General features: G+C 47.3%; 1 protein-coding gene across 3 annotated transcripts in view; it reads left to right on the forward strand.

Annotated features, from left to right (window-relative positions):
• The window catches only part of CUTA (cutA divalent cation tolerance homolog), a 29,323-nt gene extending 2,815 nt beyond the window's left edge, over positions 1 to 26,508 (forward strand). For 2 of the 3 annotated variants that reach the window (XM_075323185.1, XM_075323183.1), the window contains exons 2-7: positions 3,913 to 3,974; positions 8,331 to 8,476; positions 12,756 to 12,815; positions 15,393 to 15,438; positions 17,132 to 17,181; positions 26,337 to 26,508. In XM_075323185.1, coding sequence (XP_075179300.1) covers positions 3,921 to 3,974; positions 8,331 to 8,476; positions 12,756 to 12,815; positions 15,393 to 15,438; positions 17,132 to 17,181; positions 26,337 to 26,436 — 456 coding nt within the window. In that variant the 5' untranslated portion in view covers positions 3,913 to 3,920 and the 3' untranslated portion in view covers positions 26,437 to 26,508. Of the gene's footprint in view, positions 1 to 3,912; positions 3,975 to 8,266; positions 8,477 to 12,755; positions 12,816 to 15,392; positions 15,439 to 17,131; positions 17,182 to 26,336 lie in introns of all 3 variants that reach the window. The other variant, XM_075323186.1, reaches the window with a different exon arrangement.
• Positions 26,509 to 26,756: the final 248 nt, after the last annotated feature.

Here is a 26,756-nt window from a genome sequence, read left to right on the forward strand (position 1 = left end):
AGTGACTGCACCAGCAGAATAGTGAGCGCAGCTCTGGAGTATAATACAGGAGGTAACTCAGGATCAGTAATGTATGTACACAGTGACTGCACCAGCAGAATAGTGAGTGCAGCTCTGGAGTATAATACAGGAGGTAACTCAGGATCAGTAATGTAATGTATGTACACAGTGACTGCAGCAGCAGAATAGTGAGTGCAGCTCTGGAGTATAATACAGGAGGTAACTCAGGATCAGTAATGTAATGTATGTACACAGTGACTTTACCAGCAGAATAGTGAGCGCAGCTCTGGAGTATAATACAGGAGGTAACTCAGGATCAGTAATGTAATGTATGTACACAGTGACTGCACCAGCAGAATAGTGAGTGCAGCTCTGGCGTATAATACAGGAGGTAACTCAGTATCAGTAATGTAATGTATGTACACAGTGACTCCACCAGCAGAACAGTGAGTGCAGCTCTGGAGTATAATACAGGAGGTAACTCAGGATCAGTAATGTATGTACACAGTGACTGCACCAGCAGAATAGTGAGTGCAGCTCTGGAGTATAATACAGGAGGTAACTCAGGATCAGTAATGTAATGTATGTACACAGTGACTTTACCAGCAGAATAGTGAGCGCAGCTCTGGAGTATAATACAGGAGGTAACTCAGGATCAGTAATGTAATGCATGTACACAGTGACTTTACCAGCAGAATAGTGAGCGCAGCTCTGGAGTATAATACAGGAGGTAACTCAGGATCAGTAATGTAATGTATGTACACAGTGACTTTACCAGCAGAATAGTGAGCGCAGCTCTGGAGTATAATACAGGAGGTAACTCAGGATCAGTAATGTAATGTATGTACACAGTGACCCCACCAGCAGAATAGTGAGTGCAGCTCTGGAGTATAATACAGGAGGTAACTCAGGATCAGTAATGTAATATATGTACACAGTGACTGCACCAGCAGAATAGTGAGTGCAGCTCTGGAGTATATTACAGGAGGTAACTCAGGATCAGTAATGGTAATGTAATATATGTACACAGTGACTGCACCAGCAGAATAGTGAGTGCAGCTCTGGAGTATAATACAGGAGGTAACTCAGGATCAGTAATGTAATGTATGTACACAGTGACTGCACCAGCAGAATAGTGAGCGCAGCTCTGGAGTATAATACAAGAGGTAACTCAGGATCAGTAATGTAATGTATGAACACAGTGACTTCACCAGCAGAATAGTGAGTGCAGCTCTGGAGTATAATACAGGAGGTAACTCAGGATCAGTAATGTATGTACACAGTGACTGCACCAGCAGAATAGTGAGTGCAGCTCTGGAGTATAATACAGGAGGTAACTCAGGATCAGTAATGTAATGTATGTACATAGTGACTGCACCAGCAGAATAGTGAGTGCAGCTCTGGAGTATAATACAGGAGGTAACTCAGGATCAGTAATGTATGTACACAGTGACTGCACCAGCAGAATAGTGAGTGCAGCTCTGGAGTATAATACAGGAGGTAACTCAGGATCAGTAATGTAATGTATGTACACAGTGACTGCACCAGCAGAATAGTGAGTGCAGCTCTGGAGTATAATACAGGAGGTAACTCAGGATCAGTAATGTATGTACACAGTGACTGCACCAGCAGAATAGTGAGTGCAGCTCTGGAGTATAATACAGGAGGTAACTCAGGATCAGTAATGTAATGTATGTACACAGTGACTGCACCAGCAGAATAGTGAGCGCAGCTCTGGAGTATAATACAGGAGGTAACTCAGGATCAGTAATGTAATGTATGTACACAGTGACTTTACCAGCAGAATAGTGAGCGCAGCTCTGGAGTATAATACAGGAGGTAACTCAGGATCAGTAATGTAATGCATGTACACAGTGACTTTACCAGCAGAATAGTGAGCGCAGCTCTGGAGTATAATACAGGAGGTAACTCAGGATCAGTAATGTAATGTATGTACACAGTGACTGCACCAGCAGAATAGTGAGTGCAGCTCTGGCGTATAATACAGGAGGTAACTCAGTATCAGTAATGTAATGTATGTACACAGTGACTGCACCAGCAGAATAGTGAGTGCAGCTCTGGAGTATAATACAGGAGGTAACTCAGGATCAGTAATGTAATGTATGTACACAGTGACTTTACCAGCAGAATAGTGAGCGCAGCTCTGGAGTATAATACAGGAGGTAACTCAGGATCAGTAATGTAATGCATGTACACAGTGACTTTACCAGCAGAATAGTGAGCGCAGCTCTGGAGTATAATACAGGAGGTAACTCAGGATCAGTAATGTAATGTATGTACACAGTGACTTTACCAGCAGAATAGTGAGCGCAGCTCTGGAGTATAATACAGGAGGTAACTCAGGATCAGTAATGTAATGTATGTACACAGTGACCCCACCAGCAGAATAGTGAGTGCAGCTCTGGAGTATAATACAGGAGGTAACTCAGGATCAGTAATGTAATATATGTACACAGTGACTGCACCAGCAGAATAGTGAGTGCAGCTCTGGAGTATATTACAGGAGGTAACTCAGGATCAGTAATGGTAATGTAATATATGTACACAGTGACTGCACCAGCAGAATAGTGAGTGCAGCTCTGGAGTATAATACAGGAGGTAACTCAGGATCAGTAATGTAATGTATGTACACAGTGACTGCACCAGCAGAATAGTGAGCGCAGCTCTGGAGTATAATACAAGAGGTAACTCAGGATCAGTAATGTAATGTATGAACACAGTGACTTCACCAGCAGAATAGTGAGTGCAGCTCTGGAGTATAATACAGGAGGTAACTCAGGATCAGTAATGTATGTACACAGTGACTGCACCAGCAGAATAGTGAGTGCAGCTCTGGAGTATAATACAGGAGGTAACTCAGGATCAGTAATGTAATGTATGTACATAGTGACTGCACCAGCAGAATAGTGAGTGCAGCTCTGGAGTATAATACAGGAGGTAACTCAGGATCAGTAATGTATGTACACAGTGACTGCACCAGCAGAATAGTGAGTGCAGCTCTGGAGTATAATACAGGAGGTAACTCAGGATCAGTAATGTAATGTATGTACACAGTGACTGCACCAGCAGAATAGTAAGTGCAGCTCTGGAGTATAATACAGGAGGTAACTCAGGATCAGTAATGTATGTACACAGTGACTGCACCAGCAGAATAGTGAGTGCAGCTCTGGAGTATAATACAGGAGGTAACTCAGGATCAGTAATGTAATGTATGTACACAGTGACTGCACCAGCAGAATAGTGAGTGCAGCTCTGGAGTATAATACAGGAGGTAACTCAGGATCAGTAATGTAATGTATGTACACAGTGACTGCACCAGCAGAATAGTGAGTGCAGCTCTGGAGTATAATACAGGAGGTAACTCAGGATCAGTAATGTAATGTATGTACACAGTGACTGCACCAGCAGAATAGTGAGTGCAGCTCTGGAGTATAATACAGGAGGTAACTCAGGATCAGTAATGTAATGTATGTACACAGTGACTGCACCAGCAGAATAGTGAGTGCAGCTCTGGAGTATAATACAGGAGGTAACTCAGGATCAGTAATGTAATGTATGTACACAGTGACTGCACCAGCAGAATAGTGAGTGCAGCTCTGGAGTATAATACAGGAGGTAACTCAGGATCAGTAATGTAATGTATGTACACAGTGACTGCACCAGCAGAATAGTGAGTGCAGCTCTGGAGTATAATACAGGAGGTAACTCAGGATCAGTAATGTATGTACACAGTGACTGCACCAGCAGAATAGTGAGTGCAGCTCTGGAGTATAATACAGGACATACTCCAGTACAGGATGAGTAATATACACAGTAACAGTTCTATATATAAGGTGCAGGATAATACATTGGTGGACTCCCCATTCATCATTCATGTGTCTTGTCTTGTAGGTTCGTGTATGTTTTCTTTCTCGTCCTCTCTCAGATTTGGGGCTCTGCTAATAGCAGGGTTTGTAAGTATTAAAGCCTTGAAAATGTTATTACTTTACCTTAAGCTATGGATTTAAGTGTTTGGTCCTCATCTGTCTGTGAAATTTACAATATGCCTCAAAATGAGTACACCCCTCACATTTTTGTAAATATTTTATTCTATCTTCTCATGGAACAACACTGCAGATCTGACCCTGTGCTACAATGTACAGTGTCAGTGCGCAGCTTGTATAACAGTGTAAATAACTCAACACACAGCCATTCATTTCTAAATCATTGGCAACAAAAGTAAGTACACCCTAAGTGAAAATGGCCAAATTGTACCCAATTAGCCATTTTTCCTCCCCAGAGTTATGTGACCATTAGACCGTTACAAGGTCTCCGGTGTGAATAGGGAGCAGGGGTGTTACATTTGCTGTTATCGCTCACACACTCTCTCATACTGGTCACTGGAAGCTCAACATGGCTCCTCATGGGAAAGAAGCCTCTGAGGATCTGAAAAATAGAATTGTTGCTTTACATAAAGATGGCCGAGGTTATAAGAAGATTGTCATCATACAGAACCTGAGCTGCAGCACGGGGGCCAAGACCATACAGAGGTATAACAAGACAGGATCCACTCAGAATAGGCCTCGCCATGGGCGACCAAAGAAGCTGAGTGCACGTGCTCAGCGTCATATTCGGAGGTCGTCTTTTCAGAATAGATGTATGAGTGCTGTCATCATTGCTGCAGAGGTTACAGGGGTGGGGGGTGCCTGTCAGTGCTCAGACCATACTCCACACACTGCAGAGGTTACAGGGGTGGTGGGGTCCGCCTGTCAGTGCTCAGACCATATGCCGCACACTGCAGAGGTTACAGGGGTGGTGGGGTCCGCCTGTCAGTGCTCAGACCATATGCCGCACACTGCAGAGGTTACAGGGGTGGGGTGGGGGGTGCCTGTCAGGGTTCAGACCATACTCCACACACTGCAGAGGTTACAGGGGTGGGGGGTCCGCCTGTCAGTGCTCAGACCATATGCCGCACACTGCAGAGGTTACAGGGGTGGTGGGGTCCGCCTGTCAGTGCTCAGACCATATGCCGCACACTGCAGAGGTTACAGGGGTGGTGGGGCCTGCCTGTCAGTGCTCAGACCATACACCGCACACTGCAGAGGTTACAGGGGTGGGGGGTCCGCCTGTCAGTGCTCAGACCATACACCACACACTGCAGAGGTTACAGGGGTGGGGGGTCCGCCTGTCAGGGTTCAGACCATACTCCACACACTGCAGAGGTTACAGGGGTGGGGGGTCCGCCTGTCAGGGTTCAGACCATACTCCACACACTGCAGAGGTTACAGGGGTGGGGGGTCCGCCTGTCAGGGTTCAGACCATACTCCACACACTGCAGAGGTTACAGGGGTGGGGGGTCCGCCTGTCAGTGCTCAGACCATACGCCGCACACTGCAGAGGTTACAGGGGTGGAGGGTCCGCCTGTCAGTGCTCAGACCATACGCTGCACACTGCAGAGGTTACAGGGGTGGAGGGTCCGCCTGTCAGTGCTCAGACCATACGCTGCACACTGCAGAGGATACAGGGGTGGAGGGTCCGCCGGTCAGTGCTCAGACCATACACTGCAGAGGATACACGGGTGGGGGGTACCTGTCAGTGCTCAGACCATACGCTGCACACTGCAGAGGATACAGGGGTGGGGGGTCCGCCTGTCAGTGCTCAGACCATACACCGCACACTGCAGAGGTTACAGGGGTGGGGGGTCCGCCTGTCAGTGCTCAGTCCATACACCGCACACTGCAGAGGATACAGGGGTGGGGGGTCCGCCTGTCAGTGCTCAGACCATACACCGCACACTGCAGAGGTTACAGGGGTGGGGGGTCCGCCTGTCAGTGCTCAGACCATACGCCGCACACTGCAGAGGTTACAGGGGTGGGGTGGGGGGTGCCTGTCAGTGCTCAGACCATACGCCGCACACTGCAGAGGATACAGGGGTGGGGGGTCCGCCTGTCAGTGCTCAGACCATACGCCGCACACTGCAGAGGTTACAGGGGTGGGGTGGGGGGTGCCTGTCAGTGCTCAGACCATACGCCGCACACTGCAGAGGATACAGGGGTGGGGTGGGGGGTGCCTGTCAGTGCTCAGACCATACACCGCACACTGCAGAGGATACAGGGGTGGGGTGGGGGGGTGCCTGTCAGTGCTCAGACCATACACCACACACTGCAGAGGATACAGGGGTGGGGTGGGGGGTGCCTGTCAGTGCTCAGACCATAAGCCGCACACTGCAGAGGATACAGGGGTGGGGTGGGGGGTGCCTGTCAGTGCTCAGACCATACGCCGCACACTGCAGAGGATACAGGGGTGGGGGGTGCCTGTCAGTGCTCAGACCATACACCGCACACTGCAGAGGATACAGGGGTGGGGTGGGGGGGTGCCTGTCAGTGCTCAGACCATACACCACACACTGCAGAGGATACAGGGGTGGGGTGGGGGGTGCCTGTCAGTGCTTAGACCATACACCGCACACTGCAGAGGATACAGGGGTGGGGTGGGGGGTGCCTGTCAGTGCTTAGACCATACACCGCACACTGCAGAGGATACAGGGGTGGGGTGGGGGGTGCCTGTCAGTGCTCAGACCATACTCCACACACTGCAGAGGATACAGGGGTGGGGTGGGGGGTGCCTGTCAGTGCTCAGACCATACTCCACACACTGCAGAGGATACAGGGGTGGGGTGGGGGGGTGCCTGTCAGTGCTCAGACCATACACCGCACACTGCAGAGGATACAGGGGTGGGGTGGGGGGGTGCCTGTCAGTGCTCAGACCATACACCGCACACTGCAGAGGATACAGGGGTGGGGTGGGGGGTGCCTGTCAGTGCTCAGACCATACACCGCACACTGCAGAGGATACAGGGGTGGGGTGGGGGGGTGCCTGTCAGTGCTCAGACCATACACCGCACACTGCAGAGGATACAGGGGTGGGGTGGGGGGTGCCTGTCAGTGCTTAGACCATACACCGCACACTGCAGAGGATACAGGGGTGGGGTGGGGGGTGCCTGTCAGTGCTCAGACCATACACCACACACTGCAGAGGATACAGGGGTGGGGTGGGGGGTGCCTGTCAGTGCTCAGACCATACTCCACACACTGCAGAGGATACAGGGGTGGGGTGGGGGGTGCCTGTCAGTGCTCAGACCATACTCCACACACTGCAGAGGATACAGGGGTGGGGTGGGGGGTGCCTGTCAGTGCTCAGACCATACACCGCACACTGCAGAGGTTACAGGGGTGGGGTGGGGGGTGCCTGTCAGTGCTCAGACCATACGCCGCACACTGCAGAGGTTACAGGGGTGGGGTGGGGGGTGCCTGTCAGTGCTCAGACCATACTCCACACACTGCAGAGGATACAGGGGTGGGGTGGGGGGTGCCTGTCAGTGCTCAGACCATACACCACACACTGCAGAGGTTACAGGGGTGGGGGGTGCCTGTCAGTGCTCAGACCATACACCACACACTGCAGAGGTTACAGGGGTGGGGGGTGCCTGTCAGTGCTCAGACCATACACCACACACTGCAGAGGATACAGGGGTGGGGTGGGGGGTGCCTGTCAGTGCTCAGACCATACACCACACACTGCAGAGGATACATAGGTCGGGGATTATTATACGGGTTTGTTTTATGCATTTCGTATGTTTTCTATTGTGAAATATGATTATGTGACGATTTTTCCCAAACCCTGAGACTGCTCTTATCTCTTAGTTTGTTTAGTCTTTTCACAAAGCCTTGTATTGATCACGATCATTAAACAGTTATTCCCCCAAAAACAAGTTTTTCCCCCTCTCTATATCTCTATAGGGTCCTAGCAGTCTGGCCCCCAGAGTCCTGAGAATTGGTCTCCACAGCCCTGTCCTCTATGTTGAGGAAATGCCCATGCTCAACCACCGTTTCATTCATTCATTGTTTATGTGACTACTGGAAAGAGCCAAGCTCTATACTCGTCAGTCCCATAGACAATGAATGGAGAAGAAGCCGTCAGTCCCATAGACAATGAATGGAGAAGAGGCCGAATATTGGCAAGTCCTCAACATACCCATTCTCGAGATCCCTGGGGTTCCCAGCAGTCAAACCCCCATTGATGAGCTTGTTATACCTTGTGACAGGACGTAGATTGTGATTTGACCACACGGGACAGGAACAGTTGTACGAGATACTGTATATATCGGTATTACGTCGATCCTCACTAGTATCTGTTAGCTGAGCCACCAGTCCCATCCAGCAGGAGTACTGCCCATCTAATAATGTCTGCCTGTCACGTTCTGCAGATAATCGCAGGACCCTGGGAGTTACGAGCCACGCAGACTCTACTGACCGACCCTCCATTTACAGGCTGCTGTGTTTTATATGAACCCCCCGCTGCTGAGGACTATAGGACTGCGAGCGTTCTCAATGGCGACCGAAGTATATAAATCAGGAACTGTCTCCGCTGCTTATGTCACTTGTCCTAATGAAACTGTAGCCAAAGATATAGCCAGGTAAGAGCAGACCATATGTAGTGACAGTGGATGTATAATAGAAGTTATATTCTTGTACATAGGGGGCAATATTATAGTAGTTATATTCTTGTACATAGGAGCAGTATTATAGTAGTTATATTCTTGTACATAGGGGCAGTATTATAGTAGTTATATTCTTGTATATAGGGGCAGTATTATAGTAGTTATATTCTTGAATATAGGGGCAGTATTATAGTAGTTATATTCTTGTACATAGGGGCAGTATTATAGTAGTTATATTCTTGTACATAGGGGCAGTATTATAGTAGTTATAGCCTTGTACATAGGGGCAGTATTATAGTAGTTATAGCCTTGTACATAGAAGCAGTATTATAGTAGTTATATTCTTGTATATAGGAGCAGTATTATAGTAGTTATATTCTTGTACATAGGAGCAGTATTATAGTAGTTATATTCTTGTACATAGGAGCAGTATTATAGTAGTTATAGCCTTGTACATAGGAGCAGTATTATAGTAGTTATAGCCTTGTACATAGGAGCAGTATTATAGTAGTTATATTCTTGTACATAGGAGCAGTATTATAGTAGTTATAGCCTTGTACATAGGAGCAGTATTATAGTAGTTATATTCTTGTACATAGGAGCAGTATTATAGTAGTTATATTCTTGTACATAGGGGGCAGTATTATAGTAGTTATGTTCTTGTACATAGGGGGCAGTATTATAGTAGTTATATTCTTGTACATTGGAGCAGTATTATAGTAGTTATATTCTTGTACATAGGGGCAGTATTAGGCTATGTGCGCACTTACCGGATTTTGCCGCGGAATTTCCGCGGATTTGCTGCATGTTTCGCTGCAGAAAATGTTCATAACATCTCTGCAGTGAATCACCAGCAAATCCTATGGAGAAAAAAAATCCTGTGCGCACTGGGCGGAATTTGACAGCTGCATGTTTTGCTGCGGGATTCCCGCAGCAAAAACAAGTGCATGTCACTTCTTTTCCGCACATCGCTGCGGGATTTCACTCCATTGACTCCAATGTTAATCATGAAATCCCGCAGGGAATAACGCAGGCAGCAAATGCTGTGCGGTTCACTGCGTTTTCCTGCGTTATTCCCTGCGGTATTTCGCGGTTTACCTCCGGTAATGTACATCTCTTGTCTGCGGTTTGCAGGGAAGTGATGTCATTACAGGAAGAGGAAGCCGTGCAGAGAGTAAACACACACACACATAGACACACACACACACACACACACACACACACACACACAGACACACAGACACACAGACATCACAGACATAGAACACACATAAAGCAAACGAAAATATAGAAAACAAAGAACGTGGGCTCCGCTGCATATTTACCTTCCAGCCGAGGTAAGCACACAGCGGCGGCCCGGTATTCTCAGGCTGGGGAGGGAGAGGGGCAGGGTTAATGTCCCCCGCCTCACTCCCCCTCCGGCAGCCGAGAATATCAGCCGCAGCTGCCCCGGCACTGTCGCATGCATTATGCGGCAGCACCGGCGTGTCCCCGGCTCTTCTTGCCGCCGTGTAGCAGTGGCAGCAAGGTAATACAAGGGGTTAATGGTGGTGGATCACCGCCATTAACTCCAGGCTTGATCATGGCAGCGTCTATGTGACAGCTGACATGATCAACCCGTAAGTAAAGTGAATAAAACACACACACAGAAAAATCCTTTATTTTAAATAAAACAAACAAGCCTCGTTCACCATTTTATTAACCCTTCCCGCACCAAAGCTCCGGCGTAATCCACCGCTCCGGCGTAATCCACAGGTCCTGCGCTGCTTTCATCCAGCCGCGACTGTCACAGTCACAGACACAGCGCTGAATGAATGCAGCAGACAGCAGAGGTAATTACCAGTCATTTCCCACGGCCGGTAATGTGAACTCACTGCCGACCGTGGGAAATGCAGCGATCTGTCCTCTATCTATCTGTCCTCTATCTATCTATCTATCTATCTATCCCTCTATCTATTCTTCTGTCTATCTATCTACTATCTCAGAATTAAATGACTTTTTTTTTTTCAATGTGCTTTATTGCATTGAATGCAATAAAGCACATCCCAACCCGCACGCGGCAAAACCGCGGCAATACCGCGAACAATACCGCGGTAAAACCGCAGCAAACCGCATGCGGTTTTCGGGTGCGGTTTCCCGCGGTTTTTTACCGCGGGTGCGGTAATCTTTGAGAGCATGCGGAATTTTCTCAAGAAAATTCCATTTCCCAGTTCGCACATAGCCTTATAGTAGTTATATTCTTGTACATTGGAGCAGTATTATAGTAGTTATATTCTTGTATATAGGGGCAGTATTATAGTAGTTATATTCTTGTATATAGGGGCAGTATTATAGTAGTTATATTCTTGAATATAGGGGCAGTATTATAGTAGTTATAGCCTTGGACATAGAAGCAGTATTATAGTAGTTATATTCTTGTACATAGGAGGCAGTATTATAGTAGTTATATTCTTGTACATAGGGAGCAGTATTATAGTAGTTACATTCTTGTACATAGGGAGCAGTATTATAGTAGTTACATTCTTGTACATAGGGGCAGTATTATAGTAGTTATATTCTTGTACATAGGGGCAGTATTATAGTTATATTCTTGTACATAGGGGCAGTATTATAGTAGTTATATTCTTGTATATAGGGGCAGTATTATAGTAGTTATATACTTGTACATAGGAGCAGTATTATAGTAGTTATATTCTTGTACATAGGAGCAGTATTATAGTAGTTATATTCTTGTACATAGGAGCAGTATTATAGTAGTTATATTCTTGTACATAGGGGCAGTATTATAGTAGTTATATTCTTGTACATAGGAGCAGTATTATAGTAGTTATATTCTTGTGCATAGGGGGAAGTATTATAGTAGTTATATTCTTGTGCATAGGGGGAAGTATTATAGTAGTTATATTCTTGTACATAGGAGGCAGTATTATAGTAGTTATATTCTTGTACATAGGAGCAGTATTATAGTAGTTATATTCTTGTGCATAGGGGGAAGTATTATAGTAGTTATATTCTTGTGCATAGGGGGAAGTATTATAGTAGTTATATTCTTGTACATAGGGGCAGTATTATAGTAGTTATATTCTTGTACATAGGGGCAGTATTATAGTAGTTATATTCTTGTACATAGGAGCAGTATTATAGTAGTTATATTCTTGTACATAGGAGGCAGTATTTTATAGCAGTTATATTCTTGTACATAGGAGCAGTATTATAGTAGTTATATTCTTGTGCATAGGGGGAAGTATTATAGTAGTTATATTCTTGTGCATAGGGGGAAGTATTATAGTAGTTATATTCTTGTGCATAGGGGGAAGTATTATAGTAGTTATATTCTTGTACATAGGGGCAGTATTATAGTAGTTATATTCTTGTACATAGGGGCAGTATTATAGTAGTTATATTCTTGTGCATAGGAGTAGTATTGTAGTAGTTATATTCTTGTACATAGGGGGGCAGTATTATAGTAGTTATATTCTTGTACATAGGGGCAGTATTATAGTAGTTATATTCTTGTACATAGGGGCAGTATTATAGCAGTTATATTCTTGTACATAGGGAGCATTATTATAGTAGTTATATTCCTGTAAGTAGGGGGCAATATTATAGTAGTTATATTCTTGTACATAGGAGCAATGTTATAGTAGTTATATTCTTGTACATAGGAGCAGTATTATAGTAGTTATATTCTTGTACATAGTGGGCAGTATTATAGTAGTTATATTCTTGAATATAGGGGCAGTATTATAGTAGTTATAGCCTTGTACATAGAAGCAGTATTATAGTAGTTATATACTTGTACATAAGAGCAGTATCATAGTTATATTCTTGTACATAGGAGCAGTATTATATTAGTTATATTCTTGTACATAGGAGCAGTATTATAGTAGTTATATTCTTGTACATAGGGGGAAGTATTATAGTAGTTATATTCTTGTACATAGGGGTAGTATTATAGCAGTTATATTCTTGTACATAGGGGAAAGTATTATAGTAGTTATATTCTTGTACATAGGGGTAGTATTATAGCAGTTATATTCTTGTACATAGGGAGCAGTATTATAGTAGTTATATTCTTGTACATTGGAGCAGTATTATAGTAGTTATATTCTTGTACATTGGAGCAGTATTATAGTAGTTATATTCTTGTACATAGAGGCAGTATTATAGCAGTTATATTCTTGTACATTGGAGCAGTATTATAGTAGTTATTCTATTCTTGTACATAACATTGACGCATCTTTCTTCCTAACAGGGGTCTGGTGGAGAGGAAGTTAGCGGCCTGTGTGAATATCATACCACAGATAACCTCCATGTGAGATATGAGACCAGTTATGGTGTGTTAGATGAATGGAGTCCGGTCTGCCACCTGTCTTACTTTTACATACTGTGTATGCACAAAATGTTTTAAGCAGTTGTGGGGTAAAAAATCTGCAAAGACAAAGTGCTTTCAAAAATAGAAGAGTTTGTGAAGAAAAAGAAACGTTTCTCTGCTCACCATGCTTCAGCTTGTCGTACTCCTTGGTATCCTGCAGGGCGAGGTCGTAGTACGCGTTCTGTGGTTCTCCAGTAAGCTATGGAGTAGGACCTGTGCCTATTGCTCTGGGGGCAGTTTCTCCCTGTCCGCGACCCTCTTAATGACAGTTAGCAAAGCCTTAGCATTGTCCTCCAGAGTAATTTTCAGCAGGGCCTCCTTTACTGTTCACCTTACATGGTTACCGTCACTTTGTATAGCAGCAGGTACTACTGACCCGTCCTACTGACCCGTAAGGTTTCTACAAGAGAGCCATCTGCTGCTGATGCAACTGCTGAATGAGGAGTTTGGTGGTTTCTTGTTGGGCCTGCTGCTACTACATGGTGGCCTGGACCGTTGCTTAATAAGCTTCTCCATGTTTTCAGACTGAGTTTGCAATGGTATAGCTGCACTTACCCAGGACATTCAGTTATTGAGATATAATCGCCTGTGCTCGTTAGTATTTCTAGCCCACATTCAAATTTAGATTTTTAAGACCTTTAGTAAACCATGAATTATTCCCTCTACACTTCACAAATACTTGCTGCTTTGTGTTAGTATATCACATAAAAGCCTACCAAAATGCATTGACGTTTGTGGGTGTTCTGTGATAAAAATGTGGAAAGTGTCTGTCTGTCTGTCTGTGTGTCTGTCTGTCTGTGTGTCTGTCTGTCTGTGTGTCTGTCTGTCTGTGTGTCTGTCTGTCTGTGTGTCTGTCTGTGTGTCTGTCTGTGTGTCTGTCTGTGTGTCTGTCTGTGTCTGTCTGTGTCTGTCTGTGTCTGTCTGTGTCTGTCTGTGTCTGTCTGTGTCTGTCTGTGTCTGTCTGTGTCTGTCTGTGTCTGTCTGTGTCTGTCTGTGTCTGTCTGTCTGTCTGTCTGTCTGTCTATACAATCAAGGCCAAAAGGTTTTGACACCCTTGAAGTTTTTTCAGATTATGATGTTTATCTCCCAAAAACATATTGCAATTACACATGTTTTGTCATACACATGTTTATTTCCTTTGTGTGTATTGGAACACCAACAAAAAAGCAAAGAAAAAAGCAAACTGGACATAATTTCACACTAAACCCCAAAATAGGCCGGACAAAATTATTGCACCCTCAATTTAATATTTGGTAGCACACGTTTTAGCAAAAATGACTGCAACCAATCACTTCCTATAACCGACCACAAGCTTCTTACTCTTCTCACCTGATATTTTGGACTCTTCTTTATAAACTGCTCCAGATCTCTCATATTTGAGGACGTCTTCTCCCAATAGCAATTTTAAGATCTCTCTACAGTTGTCCATGGCATTTAGATTCAGACTCATTGCAGCCTCTTCAGAATTATCCAGTGCTGTGTTTTCGTCCATTTCTGAGGCTTCTTGAAGTGTTTGGGGTCATTGTCCTGCTGGAAGACCCATTACCTAGAATTTTGTTTTCTCACATACATTTTGGCATACTGCAGTCTAGTTTAGCTTTTTTCTGTCCCTGTGTCAGCAGTGGGGTCCCCCTGGGTCTCCTCCATATCATTTCATTCAGATTTGGATGGATAGTTCACGCTGACACTGTGCCTGTAGGACAGTTTGAATTTCTTTGGAACTTGACTAAAACTTATCCACCATCTGGACTATCCTGCGCTACAACCTTTCATCAATTTTTATCTGTCATCCAGGGAGATTAGCTACAGTGCCAAGGGTTGTAAACTTTTTGGTTATGTTGTGCACCATGGACAAAGGAACATCAAGATCTCTGCAGATGTACTTGAGAAACAAAATTCTTGAAGTATATCTACAATTTTATTGTTACAAGTCCTTAGACAGTTCTCTTCTCCTCTTTTTGTCTTCTATGCTTAGTGTGGCACACACACACACACAATGCAAAAACTGAGTCAACTTCTCCCTTTTTTATCTGGTTTCAGGTAAGATTTTCATATTGCCCACACCTGTTACCACAGGGGAGTTTGAAGGAACATCACATGCTTGAAACAAAGTTGTTTACCCACAATTTCGTTAAGCTGCCAACAATTTTGTCCGGATCATTTTCGGCGTTTTCTGTGAAATTCTGTCCAGTTTGCCATTTTTTTCCTCTTTTTGTGTAGTAGCAATACACACAGAGGACATAAATGTGTAATTACAATAATTTTCTGTGATAATTCATTTTCTGGAACATAGTCACGTTTGCCAACACCGTTGGCCATGGTGTGTGTGTGTACGTGTGTAGATACTGTGTGTGTATGTGTAATATATATATATATATATATATATATATATATATATATAATATATATATATGTGTGTGTGTGTATGTGCTTGCCATGATAACCTGGGAGTTGTAGTTCTAGTAGTTGGATTTGCTTTTTTTTGAGGGGAGATTATCACGTTTTTCTCTCTTTCAGATATGAATGGAAGGGGAAAATTGAGGAAGACAGTGAGATATTGCTGGTGAGCCGCCTCTGATCTGTATGCAATTGTACATATATTAATCATATTTGAAAGATTACGTGTTGTCCTTCGGGAGTCAAATTATACTTTGAGCTTTCCACCATTTTATGTTAATTTCCCGGTCAGACCTTGTGTTTTTTACCTGTCTTTTATAACGGTTAGAGATGTTCCACATTCCCTGCTCCTCTGTATAAACCTATAAATGATAAAGTTCTGGCTTCCTGTAGTCACCACCAGGGGGTGATGTCTGCACACTGATATATTCATATTAGTGTCCAGGGAGCTCCCCCTAGTGGTGATCTCCAGCAGACAGAATTTTATTATTGACAACTTCCGTGTCTTTCATTAAAGGGGTATTACCATCTCCAAGATCTTATCCCAATATGTAGTAAGTTTATTAATAATATTATTACTATTATTAGCAAATACCGCCAATTAGAAATGTAGTATAGTTCTCCTTATATAGCCATATCTCTTACCTTATGTAAATTTGAGCACTATCGGCTGCAGCATCCGTGTTAGAGTTGCCAAAAGTGTCAATCTTGTACCTCCACCGTGTCCACGTGGCCCGATACCAATGTCATCACGGAGTGCAATCTGTGCCACAAGGTGTCGCTGCGGATCTGAAGGGCAAAGAGGGTCCAACGCCCTACTAGAGTCTGTGATAGAGCGGCCATGTACATAGGAATAATAGCCAGAAAAAGCATTATACCATGGTCAGTAGTTGCTGTAGTGCAGCCGGTGATCACTTATATCTGCACGTCATAGGAACTCGCTGCAGGTACAAGGTGGGATCAGGAGCAGTCATCATGCAGAACTGCTCTGTACAGTTGAAACCTTTAGTTTCCCTCCGCTCTCTAAAAAGACACTTATGCAGGTTTTTCCCTCCGCTCTCTATAAAGACACATCTGCAGGTTTTTCCCTCCGCTCTCTATAAAGACACATCTGCAGGTTTTTCCCTCCGCTCTCTATATAGACACATCTGCAGGTTTCCCTCTCTGCTCTCTATAAAGACACATCTGCAGGTTTTTCCCCTCTGCTCTCTATAAAGACACACTTGCAAGTTTTTCCCTGTATCTATAAAAACACATCTGCAGGTTTTTCCCTCCGCTCTGTATAAAGACACATCTGTAGGTTTTTCCCCTCTGCTCTCTATAAAGACACATCTGCAGGTGTTTCTCCTCCGCTCTCTATAAAGACAGATCTGCAAATTTTTCCCCTCTGCTCTCTATAAAGACACATCTGCAGGATTTTCCCCCCTGCTCTCTATAAAGACACATCTGCAGGTTTTTCCCCTCTGCTCTCTATAAAGACACATCTGCAGGTTTTTCTCAGTATCTGATATGAAAGCAGAATAAACTTTTCCCATTTTCGGTCAACAATGTGTCTTTATATAGAGCGGAGGGAAAAACCTGCAGATGTGTCTTTATAGAGAGCGGATGGAAACTTCTGTTTTTTACTGTATATAGTAGTGGTGGAAATTTAGCGGTGACTACAGTGTTCCCTTCTCCTACTTGCAGCCCGGCCCTTTCTTTATGGGAGTAGTGAGGGGAGGGAGATACTGGGGCAGTGATGCTATTAGATAGTTGTCAGGTTACAGCGGACATGTCCGTCACCTGGTGCCTCCAGTAACTGCATCTTTATCTCACCTTCTTCCCATCAATAATGAGTCATTGTCACCTTCTTCTTACAGATGATTAAGACCAGATCCTCGAAGGTTCCTGCAGTAACAGAATATGTCAGGTGAGAATGGTGAGGGCTGCGCGACTCCGCGTCCCCAACATCCCTGCGTTACGGGGGATTCACAGCTCGGATGCCTGGTACACTGATCACCCACAACACTGAAACCACCTGCCGAATATTTTGTTGGTCTTCGCACCTTGAGGCATAAGCTCCGCAAGATCTCTGACGCTGCCCGGTGGTGTCTGGTCCTGATAGCAACAGATCCATTACATAGGACTCGTCATCAGTTCTGAAATGTTTGCCCTAGTAATTACTTCTATACTTCACGAAAAGACAATTCTGGATCAGATTTTGTCAGAGCTTTGGGTTCTGCTGTTCCTCTTATTCCTCCTGGTAATTTTCAGGACTTGGAGAACATGCCACTATTTACCGATAACACCGTCCAATCACTGCGGACGGTGACAACAGACACGCTTATTTTACAAGAAGACTCATAAAATCCAGCTGTCTATTCATTCATACATTTGCAGGAGGCATAACAGAGGGACGGCTCAGTGTAGAGTGATGAGAAGATGCTGCAGAATCCTTACATTGTCTGCAATACGGTTATTTACTGACGTATCAGGAGAGGTTGCAAAACAAGAATGCCGCGGAGACACCATCACATGTTTCTCAGCGCTGGCAGGAAACTAGAAAGGTCTTTCACCGGGAAGGAACAACCACGGGAAGGGCAGTCTCCAGTCAATGAGACCGCCTATGCCAAACATGGTATCCATCCACAGACAGCTGTTTCGGGGTATTTGCCCCTCATCAGTGTGGAGTAGGAAACTGGCTAGTGGCAGCATTGCCTAGTAGAAGACTACATAGGTAAGGATGGTTGACCTCGAGAGGAGAGGTGACTATAACTCCTGTGTGATGCTCGCAGCGGCCTCCATGGATCGGACTTGTTTTTCCAACTCCTCCTACAGATGATGGATTGTGAAGTCATTAACATGAACGTTTTGTATGTTCCTACACATTTTGTAGCGTGTTAGTGGGATTATCCTTCTTAAAGAGTCACTGCCATAAGGCCATGAAAGGGCCCCCGGCCTGTACAACATATAGATACCTGGTATGTAACACATTCACATGAAAGCAGTGCCCAAGATTTCTCAGCAGAATATTGCCCCAAACCGGGAACGCCCACAAGATACACCGTATACCAGAAAAACCCTCACTAGACCTGCCGTATACCAGGATCGCCCCACTAGATCTGCTGTATACCGGGAACACCCCCCTAGACCCACCGTATACCAGGAAAACCTCCCACTAGACACGCCATATACCAAGAACGCCCCGCTAAATCTGTCGTATACCGGGAACACTCCACAAGACCTGCAATATACGAGGAACACCCCAGAAGACCTACAGTATATACAGGGAATGCCCCACAAGACCCATACCAGGATCGCCGTATCCTGGGAACACCTCTGCAAGACCCGCCTCACACTGGGAACACCCCCCAGAAGATCTGCTGTACACTGGGAACACCCCACAGGACCTTCTGTATACCAGGAACACCCCAGTGGATCTGCTGTATACCGGGAACACCCCACAAGACCTGCCGTATACCAGGAACACCCCACAAGACCTGCCTTATATCAGGCATACCCCCTAAAAGACCCGCCGTACAGTGGGAACAACCCACAGGAGCTGCTGTACACCCGGAACACCCCACTAAACCTGCTGACACTGAAACACACCACAAGACCTACAATATATACTGGGAACGTCCCACAGGACCCACCATATGCCGGTAACGCCCCACTAAACCCAACATATATCAGGAATACCCGCACAAGACCTGTCATGTATCAGGAACACCCCCCACAAGACCCGCCATACACTGGCAACACCCCACAAGACCTGTTGTGTAATGGGAAAATCCCACAATTGCTGCCCTATCCCAGGGACGACCCATTCTATAGTAACACCCTGCAAGACCATCTGTAATTTTGGAGAAGCTCTGATCCATTCGTCTGGACATCACGGTTTGGCCCTCGTCACAGTTACTCAGATATTTGTCCGTTTTTCCTGCTTCCAAAACATGACGCTCAAGAACTGACTGATCTGTGCGTTTTCTATAGATGTGTTAAAGTTTACTATACACATCTACCGTCCATCTGTTGAAAGAAATGTACAATGCACCAGTCACTGCCGCAAAGCGGATCTGCAGAGTGATTGACAGCTGTTCTGTCCTGTACTGGGGGGTCCCCACATATAGTCCGCAGCGCTGCAGCCCCTACATTCACATATGTGTTACTGGACCCCCAGTAGTCACAAAATCTATTGGCCAGATTTATTGGTTTGTTGTTTTTTGGGGGGGGGTTTATTGAATATATTTCAAAAATTTGGCCGCATACAATCAGAGAATTTGTTTTCTTTGTCGCTCCATTGGGAGACCCAGACAATTGGGTGTATAGCTTATGCCTCCGGAGGTCACACAAAGTATTACACTTAAAAGTGTAAACCCCTCCCCTCTGCCTATACACCCGCCCGTGCATCACGGGCTCCTCAGTTTTATTGCTTTGTGGAAGGAGGCACACATCCACGCAAGCTCCACATTTTAGTCAGCAGCAGCTGCTGACTATATCGGATGGAAGAAAAGTGGGCCCATACAGGGCCCCCAGCATGCTCCCTTCTCACCCCACTTGGGTCGGCGGTGCTGTTAAGGTTGAGGTACCCATTGTGGGTACATAGGCAGGAGCCACATGCTGTTTTCCTTCCCCATCCCTTAGGGGCTCTGGGTGAAGTGGGATCCTGACCGGTCACCAGGCGCTGGGACCGCGCTACCTCCGCAGCCCCTGGGGGAATCTGCTGGACAGGAGCCGGGTATCATCAGGGACAAGGCCCTGCGACTCTGAGGTACTCTGTGTCCCCTTGGGGACGGCGCATAGTGCGCCTGGGTAATGGACACTGCAGCAGCTGCTGGGTGTGTTAGTGCGCCGGGACTACCGCGCTGGCCGCGCTTGTTTGCCGGCCGCGCTTATAACTTTAGTCCCCGGCTTTTGCGGCCTAGTGCCGCATATTCCCGCCCCCGGGCCTGCCAGTCAGGGGTAAGGGCGGGACGCTGCACTGGACGTCAGCACTGAGGGCAGGAGCATACTTTGTATCCTCCTCCCCCCTCACTGAGCACCGTGGGGCACCAGATTCCCGCACTTTTACAGGCACGCCCACGGCCCCCTCCTCCTCTCTGAACGCCGGCAGCCATTGCTACAAGACGCTGGAGAACTTCAGAGGGGAGACAACTGAGCTCCACAGCTCTGGGAGGCCCAGGCAGGGATCTGATGGTCACACAACCGCTGGGAGCGGTCGGTAAGCCGCACCTGTTACTAGGTGCTGGTCCCCCTGGGTGCCGAATTGTATATTTCTATGCTTATAGTGTATACATTTACTCTGTACGGCCTCACTGTTAGCGTTTGGCTATATACCCTCACTGATTATTCTAAGAGGAGAAACAGCATGTCGTCTGCAAAAAGCAAGGGTACCAAAGCACAGGCTTACTTTGCAACCTGTACCTCATGTGCGGCTATGCTACCTGCAGGTTCCACCTACCCTCATTGTGTGCAATGCTCGGCCCCTGTGACACTCACTCAGCCGGAGTCTCAGCCACTGGTGGGACCCCCCGGCCCAGGTAGAACCTCCGGCCCCCACTGTCCAGGTGACAGGGACAGAGTTTGCAGTATTTGCTGACAAACTTTCTGAGTCTATGGATAGATGGTCTGCTAAGATACTGGAAGCTTTGCAGTCCAGATCTGTAACACAGGCCCCGGGCACTGTTGATTCATTGCCCCCATGCCCCCCTCGGTCGGAGCAGCAAAGAGCTCCTGGGTCAACTCATAGGTCCCAAGGGGAGGACTCCGACACGGACCGCAGTCCCAGACCGACGAAGCGGGCTCGCTGGGAGCGTCCCTCGACTTCATCACACTGTTCAGGGTCTCAGCAGGAGGACTCTCTGGAGGATGAAGCAGAGACGGCAGATCAGGACTCTGATCCTGACGCCGCGCTCAACCTTGATACGCCTGAAGGGGACGCCATAGTAAACGACCTTATAGCGTCAATCAATCAGGTGTTAGATCTTTCTCCTCCACCCCTTCCGATTGAGGAGTCAGCTTCTCAGCAGGAGAAATTTCATTTTAGGTTTCCCAAACGTACACGGAGTGCGTTTCTTGATCACTCCGACTTCAAAGACGCAGTCCAGAAGCACCGAGCTTTTCCGGATAAGCGCTTTACTAAGCGACTTCATGACACACGTTATCCCTTCCCCCCTGACGTAGTCAAGGGTTGGGCCCAGTGTCCCAAGGTGGATCCTCCAGTCTCTAGACTGGCGGCCAGATCCATAGTTGCAGTGGCAGATGGTGCATCACTAAAGGATGCCACTGACAGGCAGTTAAAGCTCCTGATGAAATCCATCTATGAGGCTATCGGCGCGTCCTTTGCTCCGGCATTTGCTGCCGTATGGGCACTACAAGCTATCTCAGCTTGTCAGTCTGAGATTAATGCACTCACACGACCCGCGACTCCGCAGGTGGTGTCATTAACCTCTCAGGCGTCGGCGTTTGCGTCCTACGCCATGAATGCGGTACTAGACTCTGCGAGCCGTACAGCGGTAGCATCCGCCAATTCAGTGGCAGTCCGCAGGGCCATGTGGCTACGTGAATGGAAGGCAGACTCTGCTTCCAAAAAATGTTTAACCGGTTTGCCGTTTTCTGGCGACCGCCTGTTTGGCGAGCAATTGGATGAAATCATTAAACAATCCAAGGGTAAGGACTCGTCCTTACCCCAGTCCAAACCTAACAGACCTCAACAACGGAGGGTACAATCGAGGTTTCGGTCCTTTCGGCCCTCAGGCAGGTCTCAATTCTCCTCGTCCAACAGGCCTCAAAAGGATCAGAGGAACTCTGATTCATGGCGGTCTAAGGCACGTCCTAAAAAGACCGCCGGAGGAACCGCTCCCAAAGCGGCCTCCTCATGACTTTCGGCCTCCCCAAACCGCATCCTCGGTCGGTGGCAGGCTCTCCCGCTTTTGCGACGCCTGGTTCCCACATGTCCAAGACCGATGGGTGAGAGACATTCTGTCTCACGGTTACAGGATAGAGTTCAATTCTCGTCCTCCGATTCGTTTCTTCAGAACATCTCCGCCCCCCGAGCGAGCCGATGCTCTTCTGCAGGCGGTGAACTCTCTGAAGGCAGAAGGAGTAGTTATCCCCGTTCCCCTTCAGCAATGGGGTCACGGTTTTTACTCCAACTTGTTTGTCGTACCAAAAAAGGACAGATCTTTCCGTCCCGTCCTGGACCTCAAACTGCTCAACAAACACGTGAAAACCAGACGATTCCGGATGGAATCTCTCCGTTCCGTCATCGCCTCGATGTCCCAAGGAGACTTCCTAGCATCAATAGACATCAGGGATGCTTATCTCCACGTGCCGATTGCACCAGAGCATCAGCACTTCCTGCGTTTCGCCATCGGGGACGAACACCTTCAGTTCGTGGCATTGCCTTTCGGCCTGGCAACAGCCCCACGGGTCTTCACCAAGGTCATGGCAACAGTGGTTGCAGTCCTACACTCTCAGGGACACTCAGTGATCCCTTACTTGGACGATCTTCTTGTCAAGGCCCCCTCTCGGGTGGCATGCCAACACAGCCTGAACATTGCTCTAGAGACACTCCAGAGGTTCGGGTGGATCATCAATTTCCCAAAGTCAAAACTGACACCGACACAATCGCTGACATATCTCGGGATGGAGTTTCACACTCTCCCAGCGATAGTGAAACTTCCGCTGGACAAACAACGATCACTACAGACAGGGGTGCGATCTCTCCTCCGAGCCCAGTCGCACCCCTTGAGACGCCTCATGCACTTCCTAGGGAAGATAGTGGCAGCAATGGAGGCAGTTCCATTTGCACAGTTTCATCTGCGTCCTCTTCAATGGGACATTCTCCGCAAATGGGACAGGAAATCGACGTCCCTCGACAGGAACGTCTCCCTTTCTCGGGCAGCCAAGGCATCCCTTCAGTGGTGGCTTCTTCCTACTTCATTGTCGAAGGGGAAATCCTTCCTGCCCCCATCCTGGGCTGTGGTCACGACGGACGCGAGTCTGTCAGGGTGGGGAGCGGTCTTCCTCCACCACAGGGCTCAGGGTACCTGGACTCAGCCAGAGTCCTCCCTTCAGATCAATGTTCTGGAGATAAGGGCAGTGTATCTAGCCCTGAAGGCGTTCCAGCCGTGGCTGGAAGGCAGGCAGATCCGAATTCAGTCGGACAACGCCACGGCGGTGGCATACATCAACCACCAAGGCGGCACGCGCAGTCGGCAAGCCTTCCAGGAAGTTCGGCGGATTCTGCTGTGGGTGGAAGCCACAGCCTCCACCATCTCCGCAGTACACATCCCGGGCGTGGAAAACTGGGAAGTGGACTTTCTCAGTCGCCAGGGCATGGACGCAGGGGAATGGTCTCTTCACCCGGACGTGTTTCAAGAGATCTGTTGCCGCTGGGGGAAGCCGGACGTCGACCTAATGGCGTCCCGGCACAACAACAAGGTCCCGGCATTCATGGCACGGTCTCAAGATCACAGAGCTCTGGCGGCAGACGCCTTAGTTCAGGATTGGTCGCAGTTTCAACTGCCTTATGTCTTTCCTCCTCTGGCACTGCTGCCCAGAGTGTTACGCAAGATCAGGTCCGACTGCCGCCGCGCCCTCCTCGTCGCCCCAGACTGGCCAAGGAGGTCGTGGTACCCGGATCTGTGGCATCTGACGGTGGGTCAACCGTGGGCACTACCAGACCGACCAGACTTGCTGTCTCAAGGGCCATTTTTCCATCTGAATTCTGCGGCCCTCAACCTGACTGTGTGGCCATTGAGTCCTGGCTCCTAGCGTCCTCAGGGTTATCTCAAGAGGTCATTGCCACTATGAGACAGGCCAGGAAACCAACGTCAGCCAAGATCTACCACAGGACGTGGAGGATCTTCTTATCCTGGTGCTCTGATCACGGTTTTATTCCATGGCCAATTGCCTTGCCCACTTTTCTGTCTTTCCTTCAATCCGGATTGGAAAAGGGGCTGTCTCTCGGCTCTCTTAAGGGACAAGTCTCGGCGCTCTCTGTATTTTTTCAAAAGCGTCTAGCAAGGCTTCCGCAAGTACGCACATTCCTACAGGGGGTTTGCCACATAGTCCCCCCTTACAAGCGCCCGCTAGAACCCTGGGATCTGAACAGGGTGCTAATGGCTCTTCAGAAACCACCTTTCGAGCCAATGAGAGATATTTCTCTTTCTCGCCTCTCGCAGAAGGTGGTCTTCCTAGTGGCAGTCACATCACTTCGCAGAGTGTCTGAGCTAGCTGCACTGTCATGCAAAGCTCCCTTCCTGGTGTTTCACCAGGACAAGGTGGTTCTGCGTCCGGTTCCGGAATTTCTCCCGAAGGTGGTATCCCCTTTTCATCTCAATCAGGATATCTCCTTACCTTCTTTTTGTCCTCATCCAGTTCACCAATGTGAAAAGGATTTGCACTTGTTAGATCTTGTGAGAGCACTGCGGCTCTACATTTCTCGTACGGCGCCCCTGCGCCGCTCGGATGCGCTCTTTGTCCTTGTCGCTGGCCAGCGTAAAGGGTCGCAGGCTTCCAAGTCAACCTTGGCTCGGTGGATCAAAGAACCAATTCTTGAAGCCTACCGTTCTTCTGGCCTTCCGGTCCCTTCAGGACTGAAAGCCCATTCTACCAGAGCCGTGGGTGCGTCCTGGGCATTGCGACACCAGGCTACGGCTCAGCAGGTGTGTCAGGCAGCTACCTGGTCGAGTCTGCACACTTTCACGAAGCACTATCAGGTGCATACCTACGCTTCGGCAGATGCCAGCTTAGGTAGGCGAGTCCTCCAGGCGGCGGTTGCCCACCTGTAGGAAGGGGCCGTCTTTCGGCTCTATTACCGGGGTATTCTTTACCCACCCAGAGACTGCTTTTGGACGTCCCAATTGTCTGGGTCTCCCAATGGAGCGACAAAGAAGAAGGGAATTTTGTTTACTTACCGTAAATTCCTTTTCTTCTAGCTCCAATTGGGAGACCCAGCACCCGCCCCTGTTCCCTTCGGGCTGTTGTTCTTTTGTGTACACATGTTGTTCATGTTGAATTGTTCTTGGTTCATGGTTTAAGTTCTCCGAACATCCTTCGGATTGAATTTACCTTAGACCAATTTATAAGTTTCCTCCTTCCTGCTTTTGCACCAAAACTGAGGAGCCCGTGATGCACGGGCGGGTGTATAGGCAGAGGGGAGGGGTTTACACTTTTAAGTGTAATGCTTTGTGTGACCTCCGGAGGCATAAGCTATACACCCAATTGTCTGGGTCTCCCAATTGGAGCTAGAAGAAAAGGAATTTACGGTAAGTAAACAAAATTCCCTTCTTTTGCTTTGATTTATTTTTCTAGAAATTACACAAGTCTCCTGATATTTTCTCCCCATTCAGCATGATTGTCTTCTGGGCTGTCTTATTATTATTATTATTATAGCGCCATTTATTCCATGGCGCTTTACAAGTGAAAGAGGGTATACGTACAACAATCATTAACAAAACAGACTGGTATAGGAGGAGAGAGGATCCTGCCCGCGAGGGCTCACAGTCTACAGGAGGAGAGAGGACCCTTCCCGCGAGGGCTCACAGTCTACAGGAGGAGAGAGGACCCTGCCCGCGAGGGCTCACAGTCTACAGGAGGAGAGAGGACCCTGCCTGCGAGGGCACACAGTCTACAGGAGGAGAGAGGATTCAGCCCGCGAGGGCTCACAGTCTACAGGGGATGGGTGAGGGTACAATAGGTGAGGACAGAGCTGGTTGCGCAGTGGTCTACTAGACTGAGGGTTATTGTAGGTTGTAGGCTTGTTGGAAGAGGTGGGTCTTCAGGTTCCTCTTGAAGCTTTCCACGGTAGGTGAGAGTCTAATGTGCTGAGGTAGAGCATTCCAGAGTATGGGGGAGGCACGGGAGAAATCTTGTACGCGATTGTGGGAAGAGGAGATAAGAGAGGAGCAGAGAAGGAGATCTTGTGAGGATCTAAGGTTGCGTGCAGGTAGGTACCGGGAGACTAGGTCACAGATGTAGGGAGGAGACAGGTTGTGCATGGCTTTGTATGTCATGGTTAATGTTTTGAACTGGAGTCTTACATCGCATCTCCATTGTTTCTTCTTTTTCCTTCAGGTCAGTTCATCCGTATGAAGTCTGCGAGGTGATCAGCGTGCCCATAGAGCAGGGGAACGCTCCTTATCTGTCCTGGGTGACGGACACCGTCCCGGAATAAGACTCTCTGCCATGTCTTCGAAAATGGAGGAAAAATGTCTGATTTAGAAATAAATCTTTTTTTTTGGATGAATTGTTGGGTTTTTCATCTTTTACTTAGTAGATCCTGCAGCGCTGTGATCTCTGGAGATCTCTGCGGCACATGTGGTGGGTTCCTCGCTGCAGTACATCACCACAATCACCCAGATGTTACAATCGTATCAGTGCAAGTTTACAGCTTATTTTTCAAAAACATAATTTTTTTTTTGCATAAAAATAGTTTTATTATGGTAATAAAACTGCAAAAGTGATATTGTGGCATTGCCTTTGTAAGATAATGCA

Source organism: Anomaloglossus baeobatrachus, chromosome 9 (assembly GCF_048569485.1).
Source record: "Anomaloglossus baeobatrachus isolate aAnoBae1 chromosome 9, aAnoBae1.hap1, whole genome shotgun sequence".
In the NCBI taxonomy this organism is placed as follows: Eukaryota; Metazoa; Chordata; class Amphibia; order Anura; family Aromobatidae; genus Anomaloglossus; species Anomaloglossus baeobatrachus.